Source organism: Aureobasidium pullulans (genome assembly GCF_000721785.1).
Source record: "Aureobasidium pullulans EXF-150 unplaced genomic scaffold scaffold_13, whole genome shotgun sequence".
Taxonomy (NCBI): domain Eukaryota; kingdom Fungi; phylum Ascomycota; class Dothideomycetes; order Dothideales; family Saccotheciaceae; genus Aureobasidium; species Aureobasidium pullulans.
In genome coordinates, this window is record NW_021941033.1 from 683,303 (window position 1) to 699,686 (window position 16,384).

Here is a 16,384-nt window from a genome sequence, read left to right on the forward strand (position 1 = left end):
AGGGCCACGAGGGGCGGAGAAGACGGCAGTACGGCGAGCGGCGTTTTTAACTCCGCAACTTTTGGCACCCATTTGCAAGCAACAGCAGCCATGTCAGAAAGATAAAAAGATGCGCCACTGCACATGACAGCCTCTCACACACCATGGCTCTAGCTGCGATCCGCTCAAGTCGCAACCTCGGGCCTTTGACTAGGCGCCTCCGCCCGACCAGGCGAAGCATCGCGACGGCCACGGCACAAGCACCCTCATCGGCCAGCCTCGATCAACTGCCACACCATGTCGGCCTCAACGACAGACGACAAGCTATCAAGCAAGCAAAACCCTTTTCCGACTTTCTGACCGACAAGTACAACCGCCAGCATGACTACCTGCGCATCAGCGTCACGGAGCGTTGCAACTTGCGTTGTCTGTACTGCATGCCCGAAGGTAACCCGCCTGCATCTTATGTCTTGTGCCTACCCGTCCCAGAAGACTGACTTTCTGATTAGAGGGGGTCCCGCTTTCGCCGCAGAAGCATCTTCTCACCACTCCTGAAATCGTCTACCTCTCCGAGCTCTTCGTAAACCAAGGCGTCACCAAGATTCGTCTGACCGGAGGCGAGCCAACTGTTCGGCCCGACATACTACCCTTGATGCAACAGATTGGAAATCTCAAGACCAAGGGACTGCGCGAACTTGCCCTGACCACCAACGCCATCTCATTACACCGGAAGTTGGACAAAATGATCGAAGCTGGTCTGACTGGCGTCAACATCAGTCTCGACACTCTAGATCCCTTCCAATTCCAGATTCTGACTAGACGGAAAGGCTACGACGCCGTCATGAAGAGCATAAATCGTGTATTGGAGGTGAACAAGCTGGGTGCTGGCGTCAAATTAAAGGTCAATTGCGTCGTCATGCGTGGCATCAACGAACGCGAGCTCGTCCCCTTCGTCGAGATGGGCCGGGAGAAAGACGTCGAAGTCCGCTTCATCGAGTACATGCCTTTCGGTGGCAACAAATGGAGTGAGCGCAAGATGTTGACCTACCAGGAGATGCTGGACATCATCCGTGAGAAATACCCTGCGCTTCGCTCCGTGAAGGGCCATCTCAACGACACAAGTAAGACATACGAGATCCCAGGCTTTGTCGGCAAGATTGGTTTCATCACCAGCATGACGCATAACTTCTGCGGTACCTGCAATCGCCTACGCATCACGGGCGATGGTAACCTAAAGGTATGCCTTCATGGTAATACCGAGGTTTCGCTACGAGACCTCATGCGAAAGAACAACAATAATGACCCTATGGATGAGCAAGCCTTTGAGGCTGTGAGGGAGATGGAGATGAACAGACGCCAAGGGCTGCCTACAATAGACTCAAGACCAGGCTGGATTGAGCGAGAGACGGAGCTACTCAATCTCATCGGAGAGGCAGTAAAACGCAAGAAGGAAAAACATGCTGGCATGGAGGAACTACAAAACATGGAGAATCGGCCCATGATACTTATTGGTGGGTAGGTTCCACAACCCCTTTTGATCTTTCCGACATTCGTAGCGTTATCGTCTTCATGCGACCGCCTTTCCGAATTATCAAATGGACCTTGCCGATGCTGGACCTGATACTGATTTGGTGGTAGCTGAGGGTGACCAACGTACGAGGCCTGCGCCCCGAAACTTCAATGCTCGTCCCACAAACTCTAGCCGATTAGGATGTACCATTCCCTTCCACCTGTTACATCCAGGGATCTCCAACTCTAGTGGAGTGCGCATGTACTCTTCTTCCTCATCGTCTTCATCTCCACCTTCAGCTGCGGATGATAAGACCTCCGAATCCGAAGAACACCATTCTGATGCCGTCCCCGCTCCATCGACGGCAAACAGCGAACCGCAACAAGAGTTCGCAAGCCTCAGAGGTCTCTTCGGAACACCGAAAAGGACCTGGTCTCAGCCTTCAGATACGACAGCGGACGCCCATGCAGTTTCAGACGCCCCGCTGCAGCAGCCTGCGGCTGTCGTTAGCTACTTTGACAACAACCCGTTCGAAGACGAGCTCCCTGACTTGTTACCAATGAAAAGAGAGAAATCAGAAGCACATTATGTTTCATCCGGGGGTGAGAAATTCGACCAGCCCCATGTCAACGTGCCTTTCAAAGGACGAAGCGATACGGGTGTCTCACTGGGACCTACACTGGAGACGTCAGGCCCATCACCACCACGCTCTCAACCCCATAAATCTGCGCCACTGCAAGTGCGGTATCACAAAGTGGCGAGCAAAGATGGATGGGAAAATCAACACAATTCACCCCGGCTTCAAAAGCTGCGGCGTACCAGGCATGCTCCAAATCAAGCAAAGCCTCTACCAACTTGGAAGGTCGATTCAAGTGCTTCTGGATCACCACCATCTCGGCAAGATGGGCAACATACCGAAAACTCCACCTCGCCGAGATCAGTCAATCTACGCAAGGCAGTGTCGACTGTCGCGACGGAGCAGAGATGGTCCCCATTCTCGGACGGGATGCCTTCGCCTGATCTACAACAAAACAACGCATTGGAAGCGGAATTGACCCAAGAATCTGGTGCGCAAGCATCAAAGGACACCTCAACTCCTTCGAGTGGACCGAGAGAAGACGCTCCTGCTAACTCAGGGGTCACTTTGACTCATCTCACTTCTACCGGCGAAGCCCATATGGTTGATGTCGGCCAGAAGGAAGCGACAGATCGAGTCGCCGTGGCTGTCGGCTTCGTCCACTTCAGCAATATAGAACCCCACAGACTCATCACCGAGAATCTCAACAAAAAGGGCGATGTTCTCGGTATCGCACGGATCGCAGGCATCATGGGAGCCAAAAGATGCTCTGATATCATCCCCCTCTGCCACCCCATCCCGATCACCAAAGTCACAGTCAACGTCGGCACGCATTCCCCTAGCGATCCCACCGCCTTCAAAATTCCTAACAGATACGGATCGGTGTCTGTCGAAGCACGAGTTCATACACATGGCAAGACAGGTGTCGAGATGGAAGCAATCTCCGCAGTCACTGCCGCATGCATGACCGTATACGACATGTGCAAAGCCGTGGACAAGAAGATACAGCTTGGAGGAATACACCTAGTGTACAAACACGGTGGCAGGTCGGGCACGTTCCTTTGGCCAAAATTCCAACAGCCCTTGGACAGGTATATCTGGACGGATGAGGAGCCGCAGCCGGAGTCACAGAAGGCTCGTGGTGATGGACAGTAATTTTGTCCAGACTCTGAATGTTTCGAATTGTCGTCATGGAGGAGTTCGACGGGCAGATTGTGGACCATTCCCACCGTGTGTCCTAATTGTACAAAAAGTCTCTGTATCATATATGCTCATCAAGACAATTTCTGGAAACTTACACGTGAATTTTAGGTGTTACATGACCACAATTCACTTCCTGTCAAGCACCAAGAGAAGCATTAACGACGAGTGCAAAGTTCTGCGAGAGCTGCTCAACAAAGAGCTTTAGCTGAATCGAGTTAGCCTGGGTGTTTGCTAAAAACAGGCAGGTGATGCCGAGAAGTTGGGAACAGCGTCGGACGTGGCGAACGTGATTGTGGGGAAGCTGGCGTTGGCAACGACACACTAAACATTGACCTCAATCCAGACTTTTGGGAGGTGACTCCTGGCTTGATGCAGCATTTCTACAACCCCCCTTGTCTGAACCAGCGTTCAATGATGCTGCAAGGGCACCGAAGATGATTACTATCAGCATAATACTTATACAGGATGACTTCTGATGCTCAATCTCGACACACACCCACCACCCCGAGACATCCCCTACCGCTCTCCTCCACCTTGCTCATATCGTTTACTCCTCTTCGCCCCTCTCTCGTTGAGCCTCTTCTACACCCCGAACCCTCGCGCATTCCTTCGGGGATCGCCTCTTTTTGGTGAAAATCTCAAACGACCTCACCATTGACAGTTTGTCTGCTCACTGCCCTCTCCATTCTGATGGCTGCATCCTCCTCCTCGGCCAAGTCTTGTCTCTCGTTTGGCAACAACACAGCCCGATCAATAGCAATGGGCAAGCCTCTGTGCCTTCCTCTCAACATAACAGCACAGAGGATCAGCTTGCTCAATTTGTGCCAGGAGCCAGCGAAAGAGTATGCATTGTCTGGGACTCCCACGCTTATACCAACTGTTTCATTCTGATTAGCATTTGTTAAACAACAAAGCAGAGTGGAATAGGGTATCACGAACCTGTGCCATAGCCGGAAACGACTTCGAAGATGACGTTGAAAACTGAAAAGGTCTTCGGGTCACGCTCAAATTGACCGCCCTCGATAATCATGATGAGGAAGACCGCAAACACAATCCACCAAGCATCATGCGCAAGCTGCGCCCTCAACTGTTGCTGTAAAAAGTAACTCTTACCCTCACTTAATCCACCGAATCCAGTAGCAAATTGTTTCTTGATACCTCGAAATTTGCTGTAGATGCTGTTGGGGTCTGTCGAGGCTTCGGACAAGTCATCCGGGTCGTTTTCATCATACACGCCTAGACTTCGCTCTTCGTAGACGTTGGAGTTTCTCATGGTGATGACAACAGGATAAACTGAAATGTACATCATGATAACATAGAGGACCTGGAGTGAGATGCGCACCGTGGGAATGGAAACCACGTAGAAGCCACCGGAGCGAACGGCGAAAGCTTGGAATAGACCGTCAAGAACACGGATGTGGATAGGAATGGTATCATTTAGTACGCGATTGCCAATGTTGAGGATCTCGAAAGCAGCCCAATCAACGCCATTGAGGACGAAAACGGCAAAGGCTAGCCACCATGTGTGCTCTGACGGGAAGAGATTGGTGTAACAACGACGCGGATGGTCGAGGAGGAAACGCAGAGTGTTTCGATGGTCGTCATATCTGGCAGTCTTGGGCAAAAGCTTGTAAATTGTCCAGACGATCAAGCGCAGGAAGATTGGATAGCATGTGTTTCCGGCAAGAATCATGACACCCATGGTAAGAAGTAGGTAGTACGACGTCTGGAAAGCGACCATGTTGGCGTCGAGCAAACTCATACCAGAGTTGTTGAAGGCAGATATCGCGTTGAAAGCACCTACCCACCATGGATTTAGACCATTAGCTCGAGCAGTGTCTGGGCGGTTATAGGCGACCCAGGCAGCACAACCTAAGGCTCCAAGCAGTTGCCAGAGGATCAGATACAACGGAACGATCCAGGATAGCCACAACAGTGCTTTGTACTCCACACCACCCAGCTTCTGACGTTCGGCCTCTGTCAGGTTGTGGAACGTTGAGTTGCGGGAAATGTAGCCAGAAGAAGGAAAATAGTCGGCAGTAGACTGATTACCAGCAGCGGGTCCCTCCTCAGCGACAGACGTGCGTGACACAGACGTGACACGGTGGAGGCTCGCTTCAGATCTGGCACCAACACCGGAGACGGAGAAAACACGATGTCTTGGCTTCGTCGGCGAGATCTGGTCGTCTTGTTGTTTCTGGGAACGGAACACGGTTTCGGGGCTAAAAGTGATACGGTCCGGAGAGGTGGCATCGTTCAGCTCATCCTCAGCAGCATTCGGGCGGTCACTGGCCCCGTTCGTGTCTTTGCTCGTGCTCAGACGGAGGGAGATTTTGCTAATGGAAGCGCGGCCTCTTCTAACGGGACTCTGTGCCTCGTTCACATCAGTCGAGTTAGACTTATTCAGTCCCAGATTCGGATTTTGGTTCTCCCGAGATCTGCTTATCGAGAGTCTGGACATAGAGAAAGCAGATCCGCGTGAAGAGTTTCGCCGTTGCTTCCGCTTCCTGCTTTCGATGATGCTTATGAACTTTCGTTCAAATGCTCTTCTTCTGACCTGAAGAACGAAATTGGACACAAAGATTGCAGACCCAACGAAGATGAGTGCGAAGAGCATGATCTGTTGCCATGTGTTAAGTTCACTGAGATTGACGGTGTTCAAGCCTCTGTGAGAAGGGTTAGCAAGGCCAGCGGTCATGTCAAGCATGAAGCCTCGGGTGCAGGGATGACAACTCACGCCTCAGTCATGGCACTGACACAAAGAAACAAGGCATCAGTGAATTCAACATGGGTATCAGTAGAGGAAGCCCAGAAGATGACGGCGGCCAAAAGACAGGTGAATATGAAGTAGGCATAATGCAGAGTGATGAAATTGACCGGAGGCAGGGCGCGACGGATAGCTCGCAAGGGGCGAGCAAAGCGCAGCTTGAGGCGTCGACCCAGCATTGCGAATCGAAGAGAGGATTTGATTTAAACAAGTTAATGATAGCGGATATCTACTTTTCTGGGCGACGCCTTAGTAGCTTTGGGGGGGATCCTAAAACGAAGGTACGATTAGCGAATAGGTCATGGTGTTTGCACCTTCGGTTCCGCTTACGGGCTGGTTGTCGTAGGCCATGGAGATGCTCCCTATTCATGCAAGTGCGGAAACGGGGAAGTGCAAACAGATGCACAGTGGGCGGACGGTACGGCACTCGAGGATGAGAGCCTAAACGTTTAGCAGGTCAAGTGGGTGGTGAAATGATTACGGGACAGTCGGGAGGAATGGACCGTGAGAAGAGGACTTTTGTTCAGGCAACTGGAGTTGGGCGAAATTGTACATGTCGCAGCCACAGTGTGGCGCATGCTCCGCTGCGACTTGCAAGTCGAACCACAACTGTCGAAGAGAGCTCTGGCTTGGCAGATCTGCGGTGTCTGGACGTCTCGGCGAGTATAAGCCACAAGGGTGCAGCAGCACAGCCCCCAATGACGAGATGCAGGACAACAGGGAAGCAGCATGACTTTAAATCATCGCGACCTGCCTCAAGCACCAAGCATCTGACCTCTAGCTCTCCCAGATCGCACAGCGAAACGAACAGCAATCATGGCAGGCCACCACGACCCGAAGCTTCTGTACACAATCGCCAATGTCAAGGCATACCACATTCAAGGTGGAGAAGAGCAGGACTTGACTCCTTCTGGCCCGCAAACCCTGTCTCTGCTCATGGTGCCCACCTCGTCGCCCTTCTCAGACCTGTCCTCGACCATCCCCCAGAACGAAATCCCCGAGAATGACTTCTACCTGCACCTCAACCTGCCCCCGGAGCTGGATCTTCCCATGCCAGCCACCACCCAGGTCTACCACCAGCCTCCCCACTCATACCTGATCCCTCGCTGGGACCTGGGTGCCGACAGCGGCATCTTCACGAGAATCACCTTTGACAAGAACATCTCGTCCGAAGACCACGATACCTTCGAAACCATCCTGGCCCAATGCACCGCTTTCCTCGAACGCGCTGCCCCACCCAAGCCATCTCGCCCTCTGGAACAATACGACCCTAGGGACTACGCCCCCGGCGGTAAGCACCACGACGCCAAGGGTGCTGGACACGGCCAAGTCGTCCTCATTGACGAAGACAACGGTAGTGTCATTGGCGAGCTGGCTGGTGACGCTCACATTGTCGAGGACTCGTCCCTTAACCAGGGAACCAAGAGTATGTCCCATCCTCCCATACCGACGTCTTTGCCCGACTGACCTTCTTTACAGACCCGGTCGAGCTTGAAATCTCGGCCGACGGTAAGCGCATCAGCGTCATGCCCATCAGCGAGGAGTACCTGCAGATGGCCCGTCACCCCGCCTACAAGGACAGCGGCATGGTACAGAACGCCGCAACCGCCTCTCGCTTTATCGTCACCTCAAGCAGCCGTCTCGGTAACATTCTGACTGCTGGCGCTGAGAACTTTACACAGAAGGTCAAGCCCGCAGCCAAGCCCATGGAGTTCAGTCCTGCTGCCCACGAACGCGTCCGCAAGATCAACGCCTTCACCAACAGTGCCGCCGGTATGTCTGCAAAAACTGTTGGCCAAGCCTCCAAGTACGCTCAGAACATCGGTGCCAGGTTCGGCGGAAAGAACCAAGATCGTGCCAAGAAGGGCTTTGATGTCAATGGCAGGCCTCTTGCGCAGGAAGAGTACAAGCCTGGTCTTCTGAACAGGAGTATGATTGCCTTTTCTACCATCGCTGATGGTATAGCCACCAGTGGTAAACATCTGCTCGAGCAGAGTGGTACTGCTGCAACGACTGTCGTTGGCCATCGCTATGGTGCCGAAGCCGGATCTATCACTTCCAGCTTGGCTGGCGGTGTCAAGAATGTCGGTCTCGTCTACATTGATGTAACTGGCGTCTCTCGTCGCGCCGTGTTGAAGTCGGTCGCCAAAGGCATGGTTGTAGGCAAAGTACGCAATGGCGGCCAAGTCATTGTTGGCGGTGGAGACGGTGGCGTGGTCGAAGACGAGGACATGAGAAAAGCAGGCCTCAAAAACGATGGACAGCCTGCTCAAGGGCCAGGCTATGGAAATGTCGGTAGCGTCGAAGGATATGGCATGCACAGCGGACCACCAGCTTATGAGAGCGGAGTCGGCGAGTCCATCGCTGGTCAACCTGCATCGCAACGCGACCTGAAGGGTAAATACGCATGAGCTTCACGACATCATGATTAATGAGTCTTTTCTTTCGAGCAAGAAGTTATACAGCGATTCAACTTGTAGCGGAATGATCAGAATACAGCTTTTTCCAAGTAATTCTCGGCAATGCCTTTTTGTCGTCAATTGCAAATTGTTTCGCATCCTAGGAGGCTTCGAGTCTTTGAGCCGTAGTGTAAACATTCAAAGGAACCCACTGCTTTCAAACATAATATCGTAGCATTACCAGAACCATCATAACTTGGCCATGATTTTATCTTGCTCACCCAAACCACCACTCATGACAAATTGATCTTCTGCCGGGTTGTCAGCCGTGAGCAATGCCTCCTGTCCTCCTCTTGAAGTCCACCAGCGCACACAGATCTGACTACGCTCCGGATCCATCTCGCCACCGACCAAGACCTCCCAGAAATGCTTTTTGCAGTATTCACGCATATCTGTGTCTGAAATCGTCTGTGCTGCTGCGGCAGTCAAGGGGAGCCATTCTTCCAACAGAGCCAGAGAGAGGCATGGGAAAGCGTCGATCAGAGTGAGCACCAGTACTGCTTGTTCAGACAGATCGGGTATGCTAGATTTAGGGGCGCTCTCGAGTTCTGGTGCGGTTTGTTGAGCAGGCACATAGCTTGGTGGTAAGGGAGCGGTCGGGGCGTGGATGGCACGTTCATGCACAAGGTCGAGGAGGGTAGCGGCGAGCATTGGTTGTGCTACAGCTGTACGACTAGGTGGTGAAACGACCTTGATGAGATTTTTGAAAGCGAGTCTGAATTGGCGGGAAGACAAATTGTGTGGGAATACACGGAATAAGGCGTCAACGTAGAAGGGGAGGTGTTTTGCTGTGAGGTCGACGTTTTGGGGCGCGGAGAAGACTGATAGGGTGACGCTGTGAGCGGCTTCGAAGATGGGGAGAAGGTTGGGGTTGCCGGCTGTGATGAGGTAGGGGGATGACGCGGCGAGTAGAAGGTCTTCGTTCTGACGTGGTGAGAGGATGAGAGCGAAGTGTTCGGCTGTGTTGAGGAAAAAGAAGTCAAAGTTACGCTCGAGGGGATGGGAGGGGATTTGACCAGGCTCAGAAGGTGCTATAGAATCTAGGAAAGTAGACGACTGAGTTGGGTAATTGGCGAGTATGTCGATCGAGGTGAGATAGGTAAAGGTATATTGCGAGAACGAGACGTTGCCTAGACGGGTGAAGATGAAAGAAAGATTGCGGAGGGAGTGCAAGGTCGCTTGAGCAATATGAGGTGCATCTGAGAAATCAGCATAGGATCATCCAGCCTTGAAGGGTTCATCTTACTCTTGTGGGCTGCCAAAGACACATCCCCGACTACACGAGCAACAGCGCTACGGAGCATGATGACGATCGCAAACAGGATGGATCGAAGCAGCCTCCACAGGGTAGGAAGGGTCGTCGTACGGGCTTCTTCATGAAGGAAGATGGCTTCTTCCGAAGCATCGATCTCTGACAGCTTGTTTTGTCTCCATTGAATTCCGAGACGTTTCGAAAAGTCTGCTATGTCTTCAACAGCAGACAGTACCAGCCACGTGTCTTGTACATGGTCTATTGTATGCGCTATCAGTCTCGACAAGGGACCGAGAGACGATATCAGTGGACTTTTAAGGATAGAGTCGACCTGTTGGTATGACGGCGAGTCTGAAGGCCAATTGAACTGTTGACTCGAGACCTGCTGGAGCTCAGCATCTGCTGCACCCAAGAAGTAGGCGGACCTCAGGCCATTTGACGAGTGCAATGTGGTACTCATGAGCACGGGAAGAAGACGATCGTAATCAAGAGCTGCTCGGTCCAAGTCAGACAGGTGAGTGAAAGCGTGGTTGAGAGGCAGAACAATGGAGCCATGAGCCAAGTCGTCCTCGGGCTGGGTTTCTAGCAGCGCCAGATTGACGGCTTTAACAAAGGCGGTCCGTAGTATCAAGCCGAGGTTGGTGGTCATGAAGTCATGATGGCGACTGGCCAGGCCGACCATCAAGCCTCCTATGGTGAGGGCGTGGTTGGCCGGAGAGGAATGCTCATCAGCACCCTTGATGACAGCTGTGATCCATTGGTCCAAAGGAAGATGGGACTCGAGATGTGGACGGGCTGCTAGAGGAAGTGGATGGTCATGTCGGTCGGCGACTTCGCGTTCATGGCATTTAATGGCGGCCGAGTGGAACAGGCTCATGAAGGTTAACGAAGATGACAAGGCATTTGGACGAGCCCACAAGGCTGGCGCGGATAGTAGTTGACTGGTAAGTAGAGTGATATTCAGGGGATTATTCAACGAAGTCAACAGTGATAGAGCAGTGCCGAGCAGTCTTGATGTAATTAGTCGATGATGGATGAGCAATCAGATGGTCATACCGTGGAGTGTCTTGTTGGTCGGAAGTAGACTGCAGATATCTGAGCAAAGTGGCTAGTAATCTATCTGCCGACATGATTCGGATTGTATATAGTTATGGCATGTACGAGTAGAACAAGGGTGGATGTGAGTGTGTAAAGATGGAGTCTCGGTAGTCAGTACGAGTACGCCGATGAAAACAAGCCGAGGCACGTGGAAGGTCGGTCAAGGCGTCCACCCGCGACCGTCAAGAGCGACAGCAGACTCGGACCATCTCACTTTCTGAAGCAGGAGCAGAAGCTGAAGCTGACAGCGCGACTTTGACTCCATCTGCTCGCAAAACAAGTCCAGCTGTTCAAGCGCCGACGTCTCGTACCGGCACTGGTCGCAAACCAAGACGCGCAGTCATGGGGTACATGGCAATTCGTCCCCTCTTCACTCTCGCAAAGTCTCTGACCATTTCGCAGTATCAGGTAGCTCTTCGTCCTTGGCTCTACGCTTTCGCGTATCCTCTCTGACGTCCCACTGTAGAGATTCCTTCCTACGTACCATCGTCGACACTCCTCCGCTCTCATACTCGACTCCTCCCTTTCCCTCCTTGTACTGGCCCTTTCCCGTCGGCGGCACTCAGACTCTATACCTCTACCACTCGCATGACATATGGCGCTTCACCCTGCTCTGGACCATCATTGATGTCGTTGGCATCCACCTGATTGCTGCTGCTTTTGCCATGGCCATACAATGGCGCAACTGGAAGCTCATCTGGATCACTCCCATCGTCTTCGCCCTGATCGGTGCCGTTGAAGCCCTGATTGCCGGCAACGTCGTCGGTGGCCTCTTGAGCGGTGTCTATACTGCTGGCTACTTTCGCATGTCCACCTGGATCCCATTCTCCTGGGGCATCATCAATTCCCTGGTTCTGATCTTGTCGTCCTTTGCCATACAAGGTGGCATGTGAGGCATGAAAGACATCACTGTAAGATTCCATTCTTTCTTCTGACGACGCCATATACACTGTGCTTGACAATGTCCTGATGTCTATGACTCCGTACTCCAAACGCCGGCCTATCTTAGTTTACAAACCCTCCTGGACAGCGGCATTCCGTTTCAAACTCATTACAACTGTCGCCATGGCAGCGCTTCTGGTATCTTGCTGCTTTGAGACCCTTCGCCAAGCCTTGCCTCTTAGAGTTCTTGACCTTTTTGCAGAGGTCTTTTTCGTTCTTCTCCACTGCAGCCGCATATGCTGGCGTGACGACGCTTGTGATGACTCTGCGGTCGCCATTCTCCGTTACGGCCCTCTCGATAACGATTTTGCCCCTCTTGGGAGCGCGAGTAAAGCTGGCGGATCTATCAACCTTGCGCTTGCGTTTATTGTTTTGTCGGATTGAGGAGCTCTGCTGCTGCAGTACTGGTTGCTGTAATAGTTGCTGAAAAGCTTGATGCTGATGGACCAGTGCTGGTCGATGGGGCAGGTTCTGCATATACGACTGGCGGGCGCCTGACCAGTCGGCATTCAGAGACTGGCTAGCAAGGCTCTCGGTCCCATTGCCGTATATGTCGTCAGCTTCGACTCTTGCTTGCTGACTGTTGCCTGCGAGGGCGGTCCACAACATCTTCTCTGTAGGACTGACCCAGTCTGGCACGTGTTGTGGTTGCCGCTGTTGTTGAGAAGGTGTAGATGCAACAGCTGGTATGTATCCTGGATATTCGTTGGAGGCTGATCTGATTGCATCACTTTCGCCAATTTCTAACATACGGCGGTATATTTCTGACGTGGGATCGTCATACAGCGCCATCTCGTGCATTGTAGGGGCGATGAAGGTGGCTTGATTGTTGATCTGCTCTACTGCGGATGGTGTGTCCATTTGCTGGACAGTACGAGTTTTCGCGAACTGGTCGTTTTCCATGGCCAAGAGGTCGGTGATGTCGCCACCGGGTTGAAGGCTGAAGCGGAATCCTTCTGGAAGAGACCTCTTCTCTCGGTGGTCTGAGATGATCGGATTATCATCGTAAAGCTCCATGGATTCAGGCTCAACACTTTCGCTAAGGTCGATGATAATGTCTTCCTTCGCCGAGGCCGTGATGCGCTTGATGGGGTTGAGATCACTCATTGTGTTGGATGTGTAGGTAAGAAGCAATAGGACAGAGGGTCGATGAGATCAAGAGGAAAAGACAGGCTAGCGGTGGTGATGGATGGTGAGTCTTGTCGATTCTACGTGCTGCTCGATGCTCGATAGGATCAAGGCGCTCTCGAAAGGCTGTTGTTAGAGCAGTTGTCTGTATTAACGCAGAGGAATTCTTGCTAAGCGGCGAATGCTAATGGAGATGGATAGATCAAGACAAGAATGGCTTTATCTACTCATATCCGCGTAGCTGTGATCTTGTGGAATCTACCTCAATCCACGCCGCCGGTCAGATTTGACACATAGTGGGGACTTCGTTCCTTGGATTCATCTACACCACCTCCTAAGATGGTCAAATATCCCAGCAACATCACAATACTTGGAATCTTTGGGCAAGTCGAATAACGCTCTCTTATGGTGTAGACGGCATCACGATCACCCTATGTTGTGGTGGGCCTAACCATGGCTGGCATAGGGACACGTGCTTTGCGAAGTCTGGTTTTCCACCAACTGCAGCACTTGGCGCGATCTATGACTATTGCGCGCATCCTATGACTCTATTCTATCAACCGTGTTGGAAGCACTTGCCAGTTGACCAGCAGATTTCCGCAGATCGCTGGACTCAAGAGATTCAGTGTCTGAGGGACTCAAGAACTGGCTACCGCAATCTTCCATGGTTCATTCATTTTTCCTCGTCTAACAACTAGCTGGCTTCGTGTTATCATGACCATACCACCAAAGGTCAAGAGATCCAACTCTTCTTGTGACCCAAATCGGTAGCCTCTATTTGGTGGATGTGATAGACACTGGCTTCGACATTCACACTCGGTTGACGAACACAGGTACCAAGGTCTGGACTGGCACGCGTCGGCGGTAGGCTTCAAACATCGGGTGCATAATTTTCTGGAAGAACTGGTACATGATTGAGCAATGTCTATGCGTCTTGCCTGCCAGATTTCGCATGCGTTCGAATATCTGCCAGTCCTCTCACAGGTTATTGAATGCTACGACGTCAAATAAATGTCTTGGCAGTCACATAAATCCAGTCCATGTAGGCAGCACTTTAGCCGATCAACGCTGTCACGCTCAAGCCTGGTACAAATCATGAGAATGAGCCTCATATCGGCACAACTCCTGGACAAGACACATAGATACAGCTCAGTGGTCTCAGCACGATTACTCGTAAGCTGAACTTATGGGCTATGGCTTCTTTTGAGGTCGGTCAGACAACCGGCGTCATGAAGTTGGCCTATTGGTCAGTTCGCAACAAAGTCGCAGGCCTGTCCGACTCAGACTCTTACACGAACATTCCTGATTTGATTAATTAGTCGCACGTGGATGCGATGCGATGAGTGGACCCCGGAGATCGGCGCTGTCGATCCGGGGCAATGTCCATGCGTCACCGTCACGCAAACGGACCATTTTGCATTACTCTGTTCACCGGATGCGCGGAATGCTAACACAAGATGCCTTGCTTTAAAACGAGTGGAAGCGCGCCCAAGATGAGGTGAATGCTCACAGACCGAATCCTCGGTCGCAATGCCTTGGGATAGCCCCAAAGTAGAATACAAGTTGGCCTCTTCACAACCACAATTATTTACAGAAGATCATTGTGGTCGCTCTTTCCCCCCTACCCAGGCATGGCCCGGACGCCTGTCGTCAAATGCGTCGAGATGGCTCACAGCCTGGTCTCGCGCTGGAGCTACACCATACAACTTATTGAGCGACGTCGATGATATGGATACGCACAATCAAGAGCCAGCACATGGTTGGTCGAAGCCAGCATTCCGTATTCGAAGACGTGTACGATTCAGGCGATGCGTCTGGATGACTATTGTTGCTCTTCCTACTCTGGTCATACTCGTCATAATCCTTATAGCGACTCTTCACCCGTCCTACTCCCATCCTCCGCATCACTACCATGTCCTACGTGGACGGGCCTTGGGCTCAACACAACCAGGCCGCGCCAACCCGAGACACGAGAAGATCTTTATCGCAAGCAGTATCTACGATAAGCAGGGCCGGCTAGCCGCTGGAGCATGGGGCAAAGGAGTCCTCGCCTTGGTGGACTTGCTGGGCCCCGACAACGTGTTCCTCAGTGTCTTTGAAGATGACCCGGATACCTTGGCGACAGCAGCTCTACAGCATTTTACGAAACAGATCAAGTGTATGGAAATCCCTGGTGTTCACATGGGTTACTGTTGACCAGTCTACAGGTAACTCCTCGGTTCTTGCAGAACATATCGATCGCGGGATTTTGCCCCATGTCAAACTTCCGAACGGCGAGAACAGGTTGAAACGCATCGAATTTCTCGCTCATGTTCGCAACCGCGCCTTAGCACCCTTGGATGACCCCACCTCTTCTGCGTACTCGACGCACTTCGACAAGCTGCTTTACATCAACGATGTTGTCTTCGATCCCATCGATGCTGCAAACCTCTTGTTTTCGACCAACGTTGACAAAAGCGGCAAAACACAATACCATGCTGCGTGCGCTGCCGACTTCATCAATCCTTTCAAGTACTACGACACGTTTGCGACAAGAGATCATGAGGGCAACCGCATTGGTGTGCCTGTATATCCATGGTTCAGCAGTAGGGGCAGAGCAGAGAGCCGAAAAGATGTGTTTGATCAGAAAGATGCCGTAAGAGTCAGAAGTTGCTGGGGTGGTATGGTAGCCTTCAATGCGAGATGGTTCCAACCAGATGGCTTGCATGTGGACCTAGGCGTTGCTGACTTGGTGGTGGACCACAATGCCACGACTCCGAGCTCAGCCGTGTTGATCCCCATTGGTGCCGGCTCCTTGGGTCTCACGCCACCAGCGACTTCCCTACCCGAGCGAGACATCTCATTGAATCGACATCTTGCAAGCAATGTGACACTTCCAATTCGATTCCGAGCTTCGACGGACACCTTCTGGGATGCATCAGAATGCTGTCTGATACACGCTGATATTGGAGCAGCGAGCAATCATACTGGCTTGACAGCGACCGGCATCTACCTGAATCCCTACATCAGAGTCGCGTACAGCAGCAGAACGCTTGCCTTTCTTCACATCACTCGTCGATTCGAACGTGTATACACCCCGTTTCACAAACTGATCGGATGGTCCCTTAATCTGCCGACCAGAAATCCTAGAAGGATGCAGGAGGCGGGCAAATCATATGAAGATATGGTTTGGGAGAGCAACGACCCCGAGTCGATGCACGCAGGTGATGTGTCTGCCGGATACAAGAACAAGACAAGGGTGGCATTGCCAGGAGGCTTTTGTGGAAGCCGTAAACTATCTGTACTTGGTGAAGGACCTGAGATGAGGAAATGGTACAATGAAGTTATAGAGACACCCACTGTGGAGAGATAGAGGCAGGTACTACTTGGAGAGTAGATCAGATCTTCTGAATTGTCTGAACGACCTACTACGAGACACGATTACAAGTTATTATTGTCACCGCAAAAGACTTCTTCACAAGACACTGAC

General features: G+C 51.9%; 8 protein-coding genes across 8 annotated transcripts; 5 read left to right on the forward strand and 3 right to left on the reverse strand.

Moving 5' to 3' along the window:
• Positions 1–143: 143 nt before the first annotated feature.
• On the forward strand, positions 144–1,498 carry M438DRAFT_277070 (molybdenum cofactor biosynthesis prote; the record flags this gene model as incomplete). Its single annotated transcript, XM_029900898.1, has 2 exons — positions 144–426; positions 489–1,498. 2 exons carry the CDS (start codon positions 144–146, stop codon positions 1,496–1,498), a joined length of 1,293 nt encoding a protein of 430 aa, XP_029759083.1.
• A 1,135-nt stretch (positions 1,499–2,633) lies between these two features.
• On the forward strand, positions 2,634–3,125 carry M438DRAFT_242472 (molybdenum cofactor biosynthesis protein C; the record flags this gene model as incomplete). The annotated part of the gene is made up of 1 exon (XM_029899559.1): positions 2,634–3,125. A coding segment is annotated over one exon (492 nt), but the record flags the coding sequence as incomplete, so codon positions are not given.
• A 460-nt stretch (positions 3,126–3,585) lies between these two features.
• Positions 3,586–6,558, reverse strand: M438DRAFT_347118 (TrkH-domain-containing protein). Its single transcript, XM_029905823.1, has 4 exons — positions 6,367–6,558; positions 6,007–6,306; positions 4,209–5,935; positions 3,586–4,146 (listed from the first exon to the last, which is right to left on the reverse strand). The coding sequence occupies exons 2-4, from the start codon at positions 6,213–6,215 to the stop codon at positions 3,908–3,910; spliced, it is 2,175 nt and encodes a 724-aa protein (XP_029759085.1). The 5' UTR covers positions 6,216–6,306; positions 6,367–6,558; the 3' UTR covers positions 3,586–3,907.
• A 294-nt stretch (positions 6,559–6,852) lies between these two features.
• On the forward strand, positions 6,853–8,447 carry M438DRAFT_277329 (uncharacterized protein; the record flags this gene model as incomplete). The annotated part of the gene is made up of 2 exons (XM_029900922.1): positions 6,853–7,462; positions 7,516–8,447. The coding sequence occupies 2 exons, from the start codon at positions 6,853–6,855 to the stop codon at positions 8,445–8,447; spliced, it is 1,542 nt and encodes a 513-aa protein (XP_029759086.1).
• Positions 8,448–8,684: 237 nt separating this feature from the next.
• On the reverse strand, positions 8,685–10,877 carry M438DRAFT_276981 (uncharacterized protein; the record flags this gene model as incomplete). Its single annotated transcript, XM_029900891.1, has 3 exons — positions 8,685–9,694; positions 9,742–10,757; positions 10,804–10,877. The coding sequence occupies 3 exons, from the start codon at positions 10,875–10,877 to the stop codon at positions 8,685–8,687; spliced, it is 2,100 nt and encodes a 699-aa protein (XP_029759087.1).
• Positions 10,878–11,187: 310 nt separating this feature from the next.
• On the forward strand, positions 11,188–11,738 carry M438DRAFT_375917 (uncharacterized protein; the record flags this gene model as incomplete). Its single annotated transcript, XM_029908623.1, has 2 exons — positions 11,188–11,192; positions 11,312–11,738. 2 exons carry the CDS (start codon positions 11,188–11,190, stop codon positions 11,736–11,738), a joined length of 432 nt encoding a protein of 143 aa, XP_029759088.1.
• Positions 11,739–11,850: 112 nt separating this feature from the next.
• Positions 11,851–12,894, reverse strand: M438DRAFT_336872 (uncharacterized protein; the record flags this gene model as incomplete). The annotated part of the gene is made up of 1 exon (XM_029903930.1): positions 11,851–12,894. The coding sequence occupies one exon, from the start codon at positions 12,892–12,894 to the stop codon at positions 11,851–11,853; it is 1,044 nt and encodes a 347-aa protein (XP_029759089.1).
• Positions 12,895–14,733: 1,839 nt separating this feature from the next.
• M438DRAFT_375919 (uncharacterized protein) lies at positions 14,734–16,267 on the forward strand (the record flags this gene model as incomplete). The annotated part of the gene is made up of 2 exons (XM_029908624.1): positions 14,734–15,073; positions 15,123–16,267. 2 exons carry the CDS (start codon positions 14,734–14,736, stop codon positions 16,265–16,267), a joined length of 1,485 nt encoding a protein of 494 aa, XP_029759090.1.
• Between the last annotated feature and the right edge of the window lie 117 nt (positions 16,268–16,384).